The sequence below is a fragment of the Hevea brasiliensis genome, chromosome 17 (genome assembly GCF_030052815.1).
Source record: "Hevea brasiliensis isolate MT/VB/25A 57/8 chromosome 17, ASM3005281v1, whole genome shotgun sequence".
Classification (NCBI taxonomy): domain Eukaryota; kingdom Viridiplantae; phylum Streptophyta; class Magnoliopsida; order Malpighiales; family Euphorbiaceae; genus Hevea; species Hevea brasiliensis.
The window spans coordinates 453,898-470,705 of NC_079509.1; the positions used below are offsets into that span (position 1 = coordinate 453,898).

General features: G+C 36.4%; 2 protein-coding genes across 4 annotated transcripts; one reads left to right on the forward strand and one right to left on the reverse strand.

Moving 5' to 3' along the window:
* Nucleotides 1-676: 676 nt before the first annotated feature.
* LOC110665976 (auxin-responsive protein SAUR71-like) lies at nt 677-9,200 on the reverse strand. 2 transcript variants are annotated; one of them, XM_058140237.1, is made up of 2 exons: nt 8,874-9,200; nt 677-2,053 (listed from the first exon to the last, which is right to left on the reverse strand). In XM_058140237.1, exon 2 carries the CDS (start codon nt 1,213-1,215, stop codon nt 706-708), a length of 510 nt encoding a protein of 169 aa, XP_057996220.1. In that variant the 5' UTR covers nt 1,216-2,053; nt 8,874-9,200; the 3' UTR covers nt 677-705. The 2 variants fall into 2 exon arrangements, with proteins under 2 accessions (XP_057996220.1, XP_057996219.1); XM_058140236.1 differs by having other exon boundaries at nt 677-2,059.
* Nucleotides 9,201-9,850: 650 nt separating this feature from the next.
* LOC110671370 (probable mitochondrial adenine nucleotide transporter BTL1) lies at nt 9,851-12,887 on the forward strand. 2 transcript variants are annotated; one of them, XM_058139524.1, is made up of 6 exons: nt 9,851-9,997; nt 10,194-10,334; nt 10,631-10,725; nt 11,121-11,454; nt 11,774-12,011; nt 12,399-12,887. In XM_058139524.1, exons 2-6 carry the CDS (start codon nt 10,242-10,244, stop codon nt 12,647-12,649), a joined length of 1,011 nt encoding a protein of 336 aa, XP_057995507.1. In that variant the 5' UTR covers nt 9,851-9,997; nt 10,194-10,241; the 3' UTR covers nt 12,650-12,887. The 2 variants fall into 2 exon arrangements, with proteins under 2 accessions (XP_057995507.1, XP_021689508.2); XM_021833816.2 differs by having other exon boundaries at nt 9,862-10,334.
* Nucleotides 12,888-16,808: the final 3,921 nt, after the last annotated feature.

Sequence of the window (16,808 nt, forward strand, 5' to 3'; positions counted from 1 at the left end):
TCGTTAAGTGTGTGAATGGATTAGTTTGAAGCATAGTATGATTCTTTGTGTTTCCACCAATTAATGATTGTAATTGATATATTATCTTAAAATTCCTTTTCGCTTTTCTAAAAAGAAAACGTGCATATATTTTTTTTTTATTTTATTTTTAATTTGAATAATATCTTAAATCTAATTTCTCTTCTTCTTTTTTTTTTTTGGTGAAAAGGGGAGAGAAACAGCATGCAGATTACAAGAGGCGATCCCCTCTAATATCTGTTATCCTCTTTTTAATAATAATAATACACATGAATTTAACACAATTATAGGCAAAGCAAGCAAGCAGCTACCCCTTTTGACATAATTAGAATCGTCCTCCACAACTGAAAGTAGGTTGTCAGCCTTATTTTCTTTCAATCTCGTTTTAATTAATTTGTCCAAAGCCATAGATTACTTTGTTAGTACAAACCCAAGACTTGCCCAAAGATTCTTCTTCTTCTTTTTTTTTTCATTAAAAAAAAATGCACATACATTGATTTTATCACTATGATTTTTGGCTCATATCGCTTAAGAAATATAATAATGTATATAAGATAATCTATATATTTACAAAAAAAAAAAAAAAATCATGCACTTGGATTTGGATCGGACAAACTGCCTGCATTTCAACAAACGCCTACTCTTAGGCTTTGGTGATAAATATAAATTAATTAAGCAAAAGATTATTCATTTACACATTTGAGGATGATAATGTGTTAGCTCACAATCAGGTGATGACCAACAACTACTCATCATCTCTTTCTCTACATTAAACCCTAATTCACGTAACAAGTAGACTTCTCTCTTCTCTTCAACCACCTTCAAGATCTTCTCAAACACGGATTCTTGGCATGGGATCTTTAACACTCCCTCTTGTTGAAGCCCAAACTCCTTTTCTGCCTCTCGCAGCAGTATCCCAAAGGCTTGATGGCCCAAGTACTCTGTAGGAATCACATATCTCTTCAACTCTTTCCCAACACAAACGGCGAGAAATCCTTTCGGGACTACATCATTTGATGCTGCAGAAACATCGGTGAAAGAGAGCGTTCTTTTAATGAACTTGATGGTGTTGGTGGTGGAAGAGGAGCAGCTGGCATTGCTGATCTTTGAAGAAGTTGCTGCCTTTTTCCACTTCTTGAGGATCTGCTGAAGCCTAACAATGTCAGTGATCTTGTTAAACTTCTTTGATGAATCCATATGAGATGAGTTGCTGCAATGCAAAGAGAGATGGTTTTTGTTGCTCTAGCTATTTGAGTAGCTCCGATAGCGGCTAGTGAATCAGAGGTGAGATATTTAAAGAGGTAGTATATGCTTTTGGAGTAGTATTTAATTATATGCATGTGATAAAAATAAATGTAAATGTAACTAATCATTGAAGTTAGGGGTGCAACAGCCTCAACTCAAGAATCGAAACCCATCAGTCCTTTTTGTTTATTTAGTTTCCAAAATTTTCGATTCTGCCTCTGATCTGATCTCCTTCGACCTCTCTCTTTCTTAGATTGATACATTTCACATCCTCTATTTTATTCTTTTGGAGTCTTCCCTTCTTAAATAAGGGATCTTTGGTGGTTATTTTTTGGTATTGCAAGTGGTTTCTGATGCAACTGTCAAACCACCCCCTCGTTGCTTTGTTTATTGGATTTTGGATGCTTTGAAGATCGTGGAAGATGGCACTCAAGAAATTCAATGTGGAAAACTCATTCTTTTGTCATGGATATATGTATAATAAGCCCACAAGTTGGCATTTTATTTCACAGGCAAAGAGAGGCCTTTTTTTTTTAAATTATTATTATTATTTTTTTATCAAATACAGTTAGTAAAAAGTGTAACAAATAAGCAAATGGAATGTGGATCTCTTGGCCAATTTGTATTAGAGAATGAACTGAAAATGGAACCTTATTTAGTCAAAGGTCAGAAGAAAAATGGACAAATCGTGCACTCTAATTGAGGTCTATTTATACACATAATATTAGAAATGTAGCGATATGCTTGTTAAACGATTGATCATGGCCTCACAACATGCACAGAAGCAGCCCTGCATCTTGGAAAATGGAATTTGAAAGGACAGAGAACTCTTAATTCATGGTTCAATGGATATATCAATATCATGTAGCCTGCAGGCAGGGGCTGCGACTACCTTAATAAGAGAAGCATAAAAATATATGCATGCAACAACCACCTCTATCTCCAATCATAATATCGCCAATCATCTCCATTTCCATGCAAATGATTGCTCAATTATAAATCTATCAACAATCGAATCAAAAATTTCTAATTAAAAGTAGTCTAGGAAATCAAAATCTACTAAAGTAATTATCTAAATAAAGACATTAATTATTTGGCACAAGTAAGGGTTTGCTAGATTGTGAATTGCCGAATTAGGTCGAATGATTTGCACATCACATGCACATACTATATTTTTCTAAGAATTTACTTTGGCACATTTAGTTATTTTCTTACACTCAATGAGGCATGGCACATTCTTGAATGACCCATTGACCAATGCGTTTTACTATTCTTCGATTCAATAACATATAATTAATGCTTTTACTTGGTATTCAAAGGGTCTTTCTTGTGTTATAATAATCTTAATTTTACCTATACTTTTCATCATTTAACACATCCTATTCTTTCTTCATGTGATGATTCATAGATGGGCAGGTGGGGTTGGTGAAGTGCTCATGATTGGAATGGAATCATATAGATTGAGATGCGATGTGAATTATTGTAAAGATTTGATTCTTTTATCACTCGCTTTTAAATTGTTTTCGCTACCAATTCTTATGACATGTATTTTCAATTCTTTTAATTGAGTGTGAACTCTAAATTATGAGATATTTAAATTTAATATTCTATTAAATTTTTTTTATTTATAATACAAATTTTAATTCTCAATTATTTTAAATACATTTCTATCTAATTATTTTCTTTCTGAGAGAAATCAGAGATTTATTTCCGAAGAAATAACAATTGAGAAGCTTAAGGCCTCAAGCTCGGGCAATTTTACCACTAGGCTAAAGCCTTATTGAAATTGATTTCACTAGTCGGCCAATTTTAATATGCTAATCCGTGACTTGATCCTTGTCCTCTGGCTTGGGGGCATCATGTAAAGTAAAAGTTGATAGGATCGCACGGAGTGCTGCCCTGCCCTGCCTAAAGTATCTTTTTCGAACATCATCAACTAAGCTTCTAGTGAAATCATTTTCAATTAAGCAGCCAGTGGCTGACCCACCCGACACCTAATGATGAATAATGAATCCCTATAGCTAAAGTTGCCAACAAAAATTAACATAGTACTAACACACTACATCAAAAATGAAGAACAGAATGTAACAAGGCAAATTTATAAGGCGTGGATCCAGTTTTTAATGTTAATTGTCGACACTATATTTTGGCCGATCCCCCGAAATTAATAAACTTTGAAGCCGATCCCCAATACAGTCCCCTTTACCAACCGACCACACTTCCGATCTCCCCACAAAAAGAATTTAATTAATACCAAGTCTCCAGGTCATTTAAAGCCTCACCGATCCCTCAAACCAATTCTCAAGTCCCCCAATCATTTAATTGTATTTCCGATCTTTCTTGTCAAATAAAATTGAACCAACATAAGGCCTTCGTAACACCAGTCTTGTTGCCGGTCTCTCATTTAAAATTTGATAATGATAAAGGTTTCGACTCGGTTTAAAGATGATCCCGATCTTAAGTGTTCAAAGCCAAATTTCTAATTTTAATTAAGTCCTGTTCAGAATCGATCTCATGCATATTGTGTTCTCCGATCTCCTATACTTAGATTAATAATCACTTTCAGTTGTCATTCTAATATGTTCAAACAATCGAGTGCTTACGCAATTTAGAAATTTTCCGATCACAATCAATCATTGAACAAAAGGGAAACTTTCATTGCATTTCATTTCAAAATTTATACAAGTCATTCGGTTGGGGAATCGCCCCCAGCCTGAACTACATGTTCATTTTCTCTCTCACCTTCAGCCTCCCCTTCGCTATCCTCACCTTCGTCCTCGGGAGCCAGGTTGGCCATCCAGGAGAAGTCCTCCTCAGGATAACGCTTCTTGAGCTCAGCCAGGAGATCTCTATGAGCATTCACATAAGCGCCGGCCACTTCGGTCACCATTTCTTCTTCTTTCGCCTTGAGCTCCTCAGCAAGATGAGCGAGTTGAGCAGCTTCATCAGCTCGGAGCGCCTGAACTTCCCCGAGAACACGATCTCGCTCGTCTAGAACATGAGCTTGCTCGGCCAGCTTGTCCTCATAGAACTTCATCCGTCCCTCAATTTGAGATATGTAGTCCTGAGCGGACGAAAGTTAGGATCGGAGAGAAGACACTTCGTGACCCATCTTCTCGACCTCTATACCCAGGCGATGAGCCTTCTCCCGGACAATGTGCTGGTTCACCAAGCACTCCACGTTCAAGCTCATAGACCGGGTCAGGATGTCATCAAGGTTGTCTGAGGACAGCCTGTCCCGATCTTCCCGAAGACAGATGGAAGCCCCCAAGACCTTCGCCAAGCCCGGATTTTCCCGAACAGTCCGATTCTTCTCCAGGGAATGGATTAGAACTTGAGCACCGCGGGAAAGAGGCCTCACAGTAGTTTGGGAAGGGCCCCCTTCCACACTTGGAGCGGTCGGCAGAGGTGGAGGTGGCTCTTCTTGGTGATGAGGAGTTCGGACCACTTCTATGATCGGCGGTCCGGAAGGTTGAGATGAGCCTTCCTGTATCTCCCCGGGCTCATGACCAGGTGTTTGAAGCAGCTCGGAGCGCTTCATCTCCCGTACCTTCCGAGAGATCTCTCTCTTCCGCTTCCGGCTCTCCTTAGAAGCTTCGCCGCTTGCCATACCTGCACAAAGAAGAGGTCAGTGAGATCGCTAAGGTCCAAAGATCTGAGATATAGAAAATACCGATGCCGAGATCAGAGAGCTGAAGCCCGCGATCTTGACCGGTGACCAGCTGCATAGTCCAATGGTGTAGCTCGGCCGTCACGGCATCCAAACAAGAGAACTTCTCTCTGGACGCCTGTTCCTTCAACTCCATCACCATTGCCCCCTCTTCCCTATTTAGGGCGATGTGCTTCGCAAGCAAAGGACCCTGATGCAGCCAGCTGTGGGGGAAGCCCTCAAAGCTGTTCAGAATTTTGCTCCTCAGGATAAAGAAGCGGTTCTTCCAATTCTTCAGGGAGGAAGGTAGATCGGTAAAAAGCCCACAATGGGGTTTCGCCTGGAAGAACCAATACTCATCATCCTTACGACGAGTTAACCGGTGCAGTTCAGCGAACACCTTAACCGTGGGTCGGAGCCCCTTAGCTCGGCATAGGCCTCGGAAGGCTACTAAGATCCGCCACGAGTTCGGGTGAACTTGGGCGATGCACACTTGGTGATATTTTAAAACCTCTTTAAAGAAGTCGTCAAGAGGGAACCGCAGCCCGGCTTTTAACTATTCTTCATACACCATGATCATATCGTTCTCCTTGAAGAAGTGATCGGCGCGAAGATCGCCGTGACACTTAATCAATTCGTAAGAATCAGGCCGGATGTTGTACTCTTGGCTAAACGACTGCAGGTCGGTTTCTTGCAAGATTGATGGCAGCTCGTCCATGGGAAGATTTTCCCTTCCCGAAGAAGGCACATGCCTTGATGGTGCTGGTTGTCCCCGAGCTGGAACGGAGATCCTAGGAAGTTCAGGCTGCGCGCTTGGTCCGACCACCTCTACATCATCGGACGACCACGAGAACTGAATGGAAGGGGGGCTTACTGCTCTCTGACCTTCGGCACCGCTCATTTTCAAAGGAAACAGAAAATTTAAACTAAAATAAAGATCAAAACCCTTACAGGAGCTTGATCGGTGTCGGAGGAACTTGAGAAAACGAGAGAATTTGGAAGTTGTTTACGAGAGACTGAAAATGACATGAAGGAGCAACTGGCTAACCCCACTCCTATTTATACTCGTCCGAGCATTTAATGCTCACGATGTTCCAGGTAGTGCATCGGATAGCGGGACCCGCCAGCTGTTCTGACACGTCTCACGAATATTCCGGAGATTCCATAAAGAGATCGGTTAACTGTAGGGCGGCAGATTAAGGTGTTTTGAATCACGGATCGGATAAGTGTCATTCAAATTAAGAGTCGGATCGGATAAATACTTCAGGGATCAGAAAATAATCAATAATAATAAAACAACAGTTGTCAAAATAAATTTTATTTCCGAAAAGATCTGATTACATCGTTTGGACGATCTCGGAGATCGGATTACATTAAAAGTCTAATCACATCATTTGGGCGATCTCTAGAGATCGGACTGCATTAAAGGTCTGATTACATCATAAGAGCGTGTCAGGAAAGATCGGAAGAGAGCGTGAAGAGAGGAACCCGGTATGAGAGATCGAAAAAGGATCACGTTGAAAAGACCGGAAAAGAGGGGAGGTCGGAAGACAAAGAGAATAAGATAGCTCCTGTCAATTATCGTCATAATCAGAGCCGAGGTAGTTAAAGCGTTGCAGGAGAAATCTCAACCGCACGCCCCAGAATCGCCCGCATTTCTGACATGCGCCAGAGTACGTCAGGACAGCGCTGTACATCCTAATCTCCATCGTTGATCTTACTTGTAAGGACGAGCTCGGAGCCCTCGGATCGAAGAAGAAAACGACAAGATCAGCGCCTTTCACTCCCAGCCCTTGGATCGCCCCGGACAAGAGAATTTGGGACGGTCAGATTAGAAGAAGAAAATGACAAATATTCTGAAGGGGATCTCAGCCGTCCGTTCTGATCCTCTTTAACATGTCCTTCGAAATCCTGACCCTCCATCTCCCTCAAAATAGATCCTGACCCTTCAGGGGAAGCACTCGGTTCCTATAAATAACTGCATGAAAACTGTTCAAGGGACGGGCAAAAAAAAGAGAAATAGTTACTATAGTGGAAGAACTATGAAATTTAATTCAGTTCGTTACTCTGCTATTTTTAAGTTTTTGATAAGGAAAAACTTTTGAAACCAGTTTTCTGAAGTGTTTTCTTGCAAAAGGGATTCTTGAAATACTGGAACTCTCCATTTTCAGTTCTTTCATTATCCTATGACGCCCTTACTTTCAGTTCTTTGTCATCTTTATTTCCATTCTTATTTCCTAAGCTCAACTTGCTTGTTTAAACCTGACTGCCGTTTAGATAAGCATCCTTCGTTTCTAGGTGAGCTTCAGCCTTCGTGCTAAACAGCTTGTGCCCCTATTACGTTCTGCGATTAGTTTAGTAGGTTCGGCTCCTCACAGGTGAGTGTTCATATCTCTGTTTCACTAAAAGCTCTTTATTTTACGCATTCCCTTTACTTTTATGTTTGTAATCTTCGCCAAGTTTATATGGTGTAATGAAGGTTATTCCCGAAGTTTACTTTCTTTGTCAACTGGTCCATTCTTTTTGTTAAGCTTTGCTACTTCTAAATGCCAAAGTCCTCATCTCAAGTAGCGTATAAGTAGTTTGGTAAAATGTAGGTAGTCGTGTCTTAAGTGCTTCTTTAAAATAGAAGGCCTGAATAATACGTCAAGAAAATAATAGAGTTGCATCACTAGGCTAACATAGAAGGTGATTCAGTATGATGTCATAAAGCAGAATGAAACTAAAATTCAGGTAAATAAACAGAACGGATTATGTATAAAAAGGTACTGGTAAGGTAATTACATAGGAGATCGGTAAAATTTAGTCTGGCATCCTTTGTCTGGTCACAAGGTACCAACCAGTTAAAAGAAGCCTTATTCCGACCCTTGGCATCTTTGAATGCCGAAACTCTTAGTCTCAGGTTCTTATGATGCGTAGCTGTAATTAAACCTTGAGAGATCGGAAAAGTCCTTATCCGGTCCCCATTTAAATGTTTAATAGAGGTCGGAGGCCCAAAACTTCCATAAGTATTTAACAGAGATCGGAGAAGAGTTTTTACCCGATCCTCGCCCAGAGTCTCCATAAATATTTAATAGAGGTCGGAGGAGAGTTCTTATCCGATTCTCAAGCTTAAAATTTTAATAAATATTTAATAGAGGTCGGAGGAGAGTTCTTATCCGATTCTCAAGCTTAAAATTTTAACAAATATTTAAAGGAGATCGGAGGAGAGTTCTTATCCGATTATCAAGCTTAAAAATTTTAACAAATATTTAATAGAGGTCGGAGGAGAGTTCTTATCCGATTCTCAAGCTTAAAAATTTTAACAAATATTTAAAGGAGATAGGAGGAGAGTTCTTATCCGATTCTCAAGTTTAAAAATTTTTAATAAATATTTAAAAAAAGGGAGATCGGACGAGAGTTCTTATCCGACCCTCAAACTTAAAAATTTTAATAAATATTTAAAGGAGATTGGAGGAGAGTTCTTATCCGATTCGCAAATTAAATTTTAACAAATATGTAAAATGATTCTCCCTGAAATAAAGTTAATACACAATCGCAATTCACTAAGGTCATCTCATTTACTTATGTATCTGGGTAATCCGGATTAGTGAAAAATCAAACATTTCTTTCGGTCAAAAGGATTAACATTTCCATCCAAGCCCTCCTAACTATGAAGAACGTGAAATTAAATCTGCTTACCCTCGTTGAGAGACGAGGTGGGGTGCCTAACACCTTCTCCACCCGTTCATGGACCCCGAACCTAGAATCTCTGTTTTTGAAGTGATTTTAGTGTAACTTACTTTCACAAATGGTTTTCTTTAATTTCCCTTAAAATTAAAGTGACGACACCTCACTTTTCCCACTTCGGTGAGTATTCGTCCAGACGACCGCAAAATCCCTTGCGACATTAATACAACGAAAAAATAAATGGCAATTCGTAGAGATAAATAAACAAACATGTGGTGTTCAGCAAACATACCCAAGCAACTTCGAACGATAAAAGTAGTCCTTCCCTTGGTATCAATGATTATCTCAAAAAACTTTAAACCAGAAAAGCACACGAGCCGGTGATAGCAACTGCAACTGTTGTAGCCCAGAGAACAACATTGATGAAGTAGTCCTTCCCTTGGTATCAAAGAAGAAGCAGCTTTTGAAGGATGGTCACGTGAAACGAAAGTGAGGTTTCATATCAGATTCCTTCTATGAATGGTCCCTTGATACATGTAAGTACCTCTCATTGAAAATTAGATAAAGAAAAAGGTGCACGACACTACATTCTCCCTCCCCTCGTGAAGGCTAATTATTAAATATATGAAGAGCGCTAAAACTCACTCTCTCACAGAAAAATAATTTTTTTTTATAATATAAAAAATAAATTTTACATAATCATAAGAAATGATATATGTATGTTGAATATATTTAATAATTTCTCCTTAATGAATGGCACATAAACTCTAAAATTTTTTACAATATATCCCTTCCCTATATTGAAGGAAAATTCTAACTTTTATATATATGTATATATAATTATTCAAAATTAATATATTATATTTGTAAAATAAAATTTACTATGTTTAAATGATATAACAACAATTATTTATATATATTTTATATTTTGGTTCGTCAATTAAAATTCTTCTTTTTTTTGTAATTTTGAATATAATAAGTAATTTTTTTTTTGAAATTGTGAGTCCATTACTCAACTTGGAAAAGAAAATGTTTTTGGTTCGTTTTATTTTTCTATTGTAATTTTCAGTTAAATATATTAAAATTTATTTAAAATAATTATTGAAATTTCTGTTAAAAAATATTTTTATACCAAACGGGGACCCATGTTTAACAATAAAATAGAAGTTAAAAATCAAGTCCCATAAATCGCCGCCGTTGGGGGTGCCCTTTTTTTACCAAAAAGCTAGGTAGTAGACTCACACTCGGTCGTTGGAGGTGGGCCCCATCCCCTAGGCTGAGGAGGCCGAAAGAGAGAGAGAGAGACGCAGACCTCCCAAAAAGAAGCGCCCAAATTCAGCACTTCAAAATCAAAATCACAAAACCCTAAACACGCTCGATAGATATCTCTTAGCCCATCCCTTGTTCCCTTCTCAGGCACGTCTGTTTCTTCTTCCTCATTGAAATATTAATAAACGATTCTTATCGCAATTTCTTTTCTCTCTTAAACCTCCTCTGTTTCTCATCCTTATTATTATTATTATTATCAATTTATTTTTTTTTTCCTCAAAATTAATTTACTTACGCTACGGATCGAAAGGACAAAATTATGGATTTTGAAACCCAATCGCAGAAGAAGAAATACGGAGCTGGGGTTTTTGGAGATGTCTGCACTGTTACTATGATGCTTCCCAAAGACCTCGAAATCGATAAGTTGGATCCTCCTCCTCCTCACCTCCGATTTCAACTACCTCATTTCAAGCTCTCTATTAGAGTATGTGCTTTCTTATTACTACTTCTATTTATTACTTTTTTGTTCCTATATTACTTGCCCACCAATTGGAGAAAAGGGACATTGTCACGCTAGGTTCATTCAAGGGAGGTGTTTTTCAATTTTTTTTTTATTTGATGTATATGGATTTCTTCTCTATCTTTGTTGCTTCTCACTAATTGCTCTGTGTGTGACTTCTTATTTTTACCATGTGTATTCTTGGTACATAGCAAATACTTTTACCTTATTTTTCTTTAGTACCACTAACACAAACTCCACTCCATGTACATGCAACTCAGGAGTTTGTTAAGACTAGAGAAGTTGGTGAGTTTCTCAGTGGGGCTTTAGCTGGGGCTATGACCAAGGCTGTACTTGCTCCTTTAGAAACCATCAGGTTAGTGTTCCTTGTTTCGTACTTCTTTTTCATTTTTATATAATTGTTTATCGCCACAACATTTACATAATTATCTTTCCATATGGTAGTGCAGGCAAACTTCTCTGTATAATTTTTTTAACCAAATACACATATTAATCCCTACAATGTGCTGTAAATAATACTACAATGTCAATAAAATGACATGTTTAAGCATAATGAATAACCACTTGACCAAATTGGCCAGAAACATATCTGGTTTTTGTTCCAATTAGAATATTTTTTCTTAGACAAAAATCATGAAGAAATTAAATCTAATATTATATAGACATTTTTTTTAAAATTGTTACCTGTTGTTGGGCATTTAATTCTGATCCATCAAACATTTGCCTATTCCTAACATCCCAATTATCCAGAACAAGAATGGTCGTTGGTGTTGGATCCAAAAACATCTCTGGTAGTTTCTTTGAGATCATTGAGCAGCAGGGTTGGCAAGGGCTTTGGGCTGGCAATGCAATCAATATGCTTCGTATAATCCCTACCCAGGCTATTGAGCTCGGAACATTTGAGTATGTTAAGCGGGTTATGATGTCAACACAAGAGAAATGGAATCAGACTGACTGTCCAAGAGTGCAAATTGGTCCTGTCAGCTTGAACTTTTCTCTCTCCTGGATTTCCCCAGTTGCAGTAGCTGGTGCTGCTGCTGGAATTGTTAGCACGCTTGCATGCCATCCTCTTGAAGTTTTGAAGGTATTTTTGCAATGGTTTGTTGTCTTTAAATCTGAAAATGTTCAAGCTCAACAATTTCTTTTTGTTTTATGTTTGAACCTCAATGATGCAGAAACTGTCTGCTGCTTCAGTTCATATTCTTCATAATGATGTCATAATCTTGCTTCATACTCTTCTAGGTCCCTGCGTTTGTTTTAGCTATTGTTATTGCGCTGGAACCTTTTTTTCCTTATATAGTTTTAGTCGTGAGGATCTGCAGGACATCAGAGAACACAGAAGCTTATTTTATCTATGTTTCATTGTTCAGCAAAATTGACATTTCTATTGTATTTGCGCACAGGATCGATTGACTGTAAGTCGTGATCTGTACCCTAGTCTAGGCATTGCAATTACCAAAATCTACAAGGATGGAGGGATTGGTGCCTTTTATGCTGGTATTTCGCCTACACTGATTGGCATGCTTCCATACAGTACATGTTACTATTTCATGTACGAGACAATGAAGAATTCTTACTGTCAGTCAAGGAAGAAGAAGTCATTAAACCGTCCAGAGATGCTCTTGGTTGGAGCTCTTGCGGGTGAGGAACTAAGAATTAATTGTGCTTGTGTGTATAAAAATTTACTTTTGACTTTCCAGAATAATTCTAGAAAAATGTTGTTCTTTCTTATTAACATTGTGATGATACAAGACATATATGCAATGCAAATATGCAAGTATCTTGCGTCAAAATGGGCTTTCTTGGTAATCTTGAGTTGTATTTCAATCTCTTCTAAATTATAATTAGTAAACTGAGGAACGCACAGGAGTTTCAGATAGTTGATATGAATAGTGCATTGAAGAGAACCATTAAATATGTCCTTTAGTATATGCGATAATTTTTCATCAAGATATAATGTTACTGATGATTATTAATGGCATCTGGTTTCTCTTGTCATTGCCATTATAATTTTCATTTTTATGGCAGGCTTTACAGCTAGCACCATCAGCTTTCCTTTGGAGGTTGCCAGGAAACGACTAATGGTGGGAGCTTTGCAGGGTCAGTGTCCTCCTCACATGGCAGCAGCACTTTCAGAAGTCATTCGGGAGGAGGGTTTGATGGGACTTTACAGAGGATGGGGTGCAAGTTGTTTAAAAGTCATGCCTTCCTCTGGAATCACTTGGATGTTTTATGAAGCTTGGAAAGATATATTAATTGCCGACAAACGGCTTGTATAACGGCTTTGCGAGACATGGCATAAATCCCGTTTGGGGCAAATGTTGGAATTATAAGTCATAAACATGAGGCGGAAAGTGGTAATCAGTTGCCTGGAGGCAGATATCTGAAATCCTGGATTGGATATCCCTCCCTTTACTTTTACAATTATGGGATAGGGCAGTTCTTTTATGTATGCCCATTGCAAGTTGACCAAAAAAATATTAGCTGAGCAAGAAATTTTGGTCCTGTTGGATTGTTTGTCCTTGCTTCTCAGTTGAGTCAATTGGCGTTGTATTTTTAACTTCCCAGAAGCATACCTGAAATTGGGGTTATACAACAATTCACAGCCTTAACAAACCAAACAGGGTTCTTCATCGGATGCCTAACGTTAAAAGAATACCTAAGATTTGCTATGAAATATTAAAAAAATAAAAAAAGAAATATATATTTGGCTAACATTACTATATACATGCAAAATATTTAAACACAAAATATTATAAAAAAAATGTGAATTCCTCTCGTATCATACAAAAAACTATAAATTATCCCCCAAATTAAATTCCAGCTTCATTTTTAAAAACAACCAATAGAGGTTAGAGGATGATGTCTTAGTATTGAATGAAAACCAAATCCAGCACGCATGATGCTGTTAGGAAGGAAAAAAAAAATTGAATAGGTCAGCTGCCCTGCATGTGATAAAGATATGGTAATGACTATTCTGAGTATCATACGATATATAAAGAAGGACAGCAATACAAAATAATTACATGCATAAGAACCTACAAAAATTATAGAAGATTTAAACAACTAGTCTTCATAAGAAGTTTCAATAGCAGAGAATCTTAGTTGCGTGCCGACTGCCAAGGTATTTCACCAACCATAGACTAGCCTGTTCTTAAGGTAGCCAACAAGCACAGGCAGTCAACTATTATATGGGGAGTTCAAGCATGAATCTATGAAGAAGATGAACTATTCAACAAAATTTTCTGTCCAATGGATTCATCTTTTTGCCAGTTTGGTTTTTCATCAAGACATGATGAGGAAAAGCATGAATTGTAGGATCATTGTCAGATATTAGCCTGATAGCATCTGTCTCCAAAGTAAATGAGTTGACGCAGACATCATCAGAACCTGAATTTGATTCTGATGCCTTTGAAATGTTCAGGGGAAATATTTGATGAAATTACATGGATATCCATCTAGATCAACTGCTTCCTCTGCCACATGGCTTGAATAGTAAGACTCGCTATAAACAGGAGATGGGGTGCGAGGGTAGTCCTACTACAAACACACAAAGGGGCCTGGGGAGGAGGGGACGATAATTAAAGTAAAGCAACACAAATGAGAAACTAGTATTTACTTTATGATCTCAAAATGCAATGGACAACTTAGTGAAAACCAAAGCTAAGCTATAATTCAAATCTATATATATAATTGTCTTCAAGCTAACCTGCTAAAATCTAATCATTGTATGGTGAAAATAGAAAGTTGAATACATGAATCAGGTCAATCAAACTTTTATGACGAGCTTCCGAAGAAGTTGTCTTCTGTCCTGAGATAGGTGCACTACTATTTTCCAATGCTATGGGTGGCTTACCATCCTCTAGCTCTTATGAGTTGAAAGCTTAGACAACTGCAAGGATTTATTGCCACTGTCATCTATAGAAGCAGACCTCAAACAACTGCCAAAACCACTGATATGGAGTACAAGTTGATGATTCTCTCATGACAATAGAGGTGAGGGAAGCCTTGGATTCAAGTTGATATTTGAACAATAGTATGCAAAAGAGGCTGGATCAGAGCGCAGTTGTTCTTCAGACTCACAATTCTCACTGGCACTGCTTAAACTTTCCAAGCCAGAACTCATGCTAAGTTTTGTTCAGCATAATGGTTACCAATAGTTGCAAATGACCCCTCCACACATGGCGGTGCACTGCCACTTCAACCAGGAACCGTATCTGTTTGATATCCATGGAATCTTTGCCCCCTCATGAGCAATACCAAGTTCACTGTTGCCATATTATTTAAGGACGACCGAAATATGGCTGCATCCTTACAAAGGGCCACTTTCTAGCTCCAACAGTCTCCACCATTCTCATAGGGCTCTCCATTGCCATCCTACTTAGAGGCTATGCAAAGCCCTTGTTCTTCTTTTCTTTTCTTAGACGAAAAAGAAAGTCACATTATTCCCTCCATTGATGCAGAGCCATATGCGGCATTCTGCAATTTAAAGTTGCCATAAGAAAAGAAAAATAGAAATAAGAATAATAAAATTGTATGATTAGAAGAGGAAAGACAACCAGCTTAAGTGAGAATGCCTACAAAAAAGTTTTAATCCTACTCAAATTTAAGTTCACATTTTCTCTCATCATGAACTCCACATCAATTTTAATAGAATATCTCTATACACTACCCCAGTCCTTGTTCCCAAAAACTCGCTTCCAAACTAGCAAAAGTCTAGGTCACAACATTTTGCATAACCCAGCCAAATCAAAATGGATAAAGATTACACTCCACAAATATCTCTAGCAACAAAATAATGAATTTACAGATGATCCATCGTTGCTCCCTATACTGCTATACATGAAAAGCTAGTTAACAATGGAAAAAAATGATAAAGCAACAAAATGAGTCTCGCAGCAGATATTTGACCCATCCAGAATACTTAAAAAAATATATTTTTATGTGATCTAAGTAAAATTAAGTTTTATTTTTAAATTTTAATAATTTTATTAAAATATAAAATATTTATATATATAAAATTATATATTAACACATTTTATTAATTTAATATTATAGTTAAAATTTTAAATAAAAATATTTACAAGGATTTAAATGACGAAAACAGAACATGTGTTGGTTAAGAAAGAAATGCGTATCTCAAATTTGTCGAGCATTACGTCAGCGGTGTTTGTTTGGAATAAGGAATAGTATCTGCGAACGTCGAAAGCTTTTAGATTTGGGAAAATGGAAAAATTAACGGCTTTTAATAAATGAAAAAACATAATAGAGACGTTGAAATGGGAAAGAAATTCACATTTTCTGAATAATCATGCTCATGTGGAGGCCAAAGGTACCAAGTGAATAACAGGTTTTTAGTTCTTAAACTTAATAAAATTTATAATTTAATATTTATATTTTTAAAATTAAGTAATTTAATTTATAAGATTCAATAAATTTTATGACTTAGTTTTTATCATTACAAATCAAAATATTTTCATTTTTATTTTTAATTTAAAAATATTTTAACCCTTAAAATTTTATTTTTTTAATAATTTAATCTTTAAAATTTTATTTTATTAATAATTTAATTTTCATATTTTTAAAATATAAATTCTATTAGATTAAAAAATTTTAAATATAAATTAATTACTTTAAAGCCGTTAAAATATTTAATTAATTATAAAATTATTCATATATTTTATAAATTAATCATTAAATATTATAACTACTGGTAAATAAATCCTTATAATTTTATAAAACTATTCTATTACTTTGTTATATATATATATATATAAATATAAATATGAATACAAATTATTATTAAAATAAAATTTTAAAAATTAAATTATTTTTAGATTGAAAATAAAATTATTTTAATATTTTAACTAAATTTGATAAAAACTTAATCATATTTCTAACAATAAAAATTAACTTATACATTTATTAAAATATCTATAATTAAATTATTAATAAAATAAAATTTTAAAAATTAAATTATTTTTATATTAAAAATAAAATATTTTAATTATTTTTATATTAAAAATAAAATATTTTAATTATTTTTATTAAAATTAAAGGTTTTAAATTGTAATTTATCCTAAATAATAATAATAATAATAATAATAATAATAATAACGGGGCATGGAGTGATGAGGCACACATGCTTCAAACACAAACGATGCCAAGGATGCTCCCTTCAGAAAGTGTTGTCTCATTCTAAAAAAGGACCCCACATTGATAAATACATGGAAAGTGCCCAATGCCCAAAGTCTTGAGATTTTGTGGGGTCCTATCCCCGGGCCATTGACTTTGACGCCTCTCTCATTTTTAGCTCGTCTCCAATCCTTCCCGCTCTCGTCCCCTGTGATTTTTATTTTTAAATTTCCCACACTAGTCAACTCTTCATACAAGCATCATGCGTTTTACAGCAGTAATCATTAATCAGGTTATTCCAAT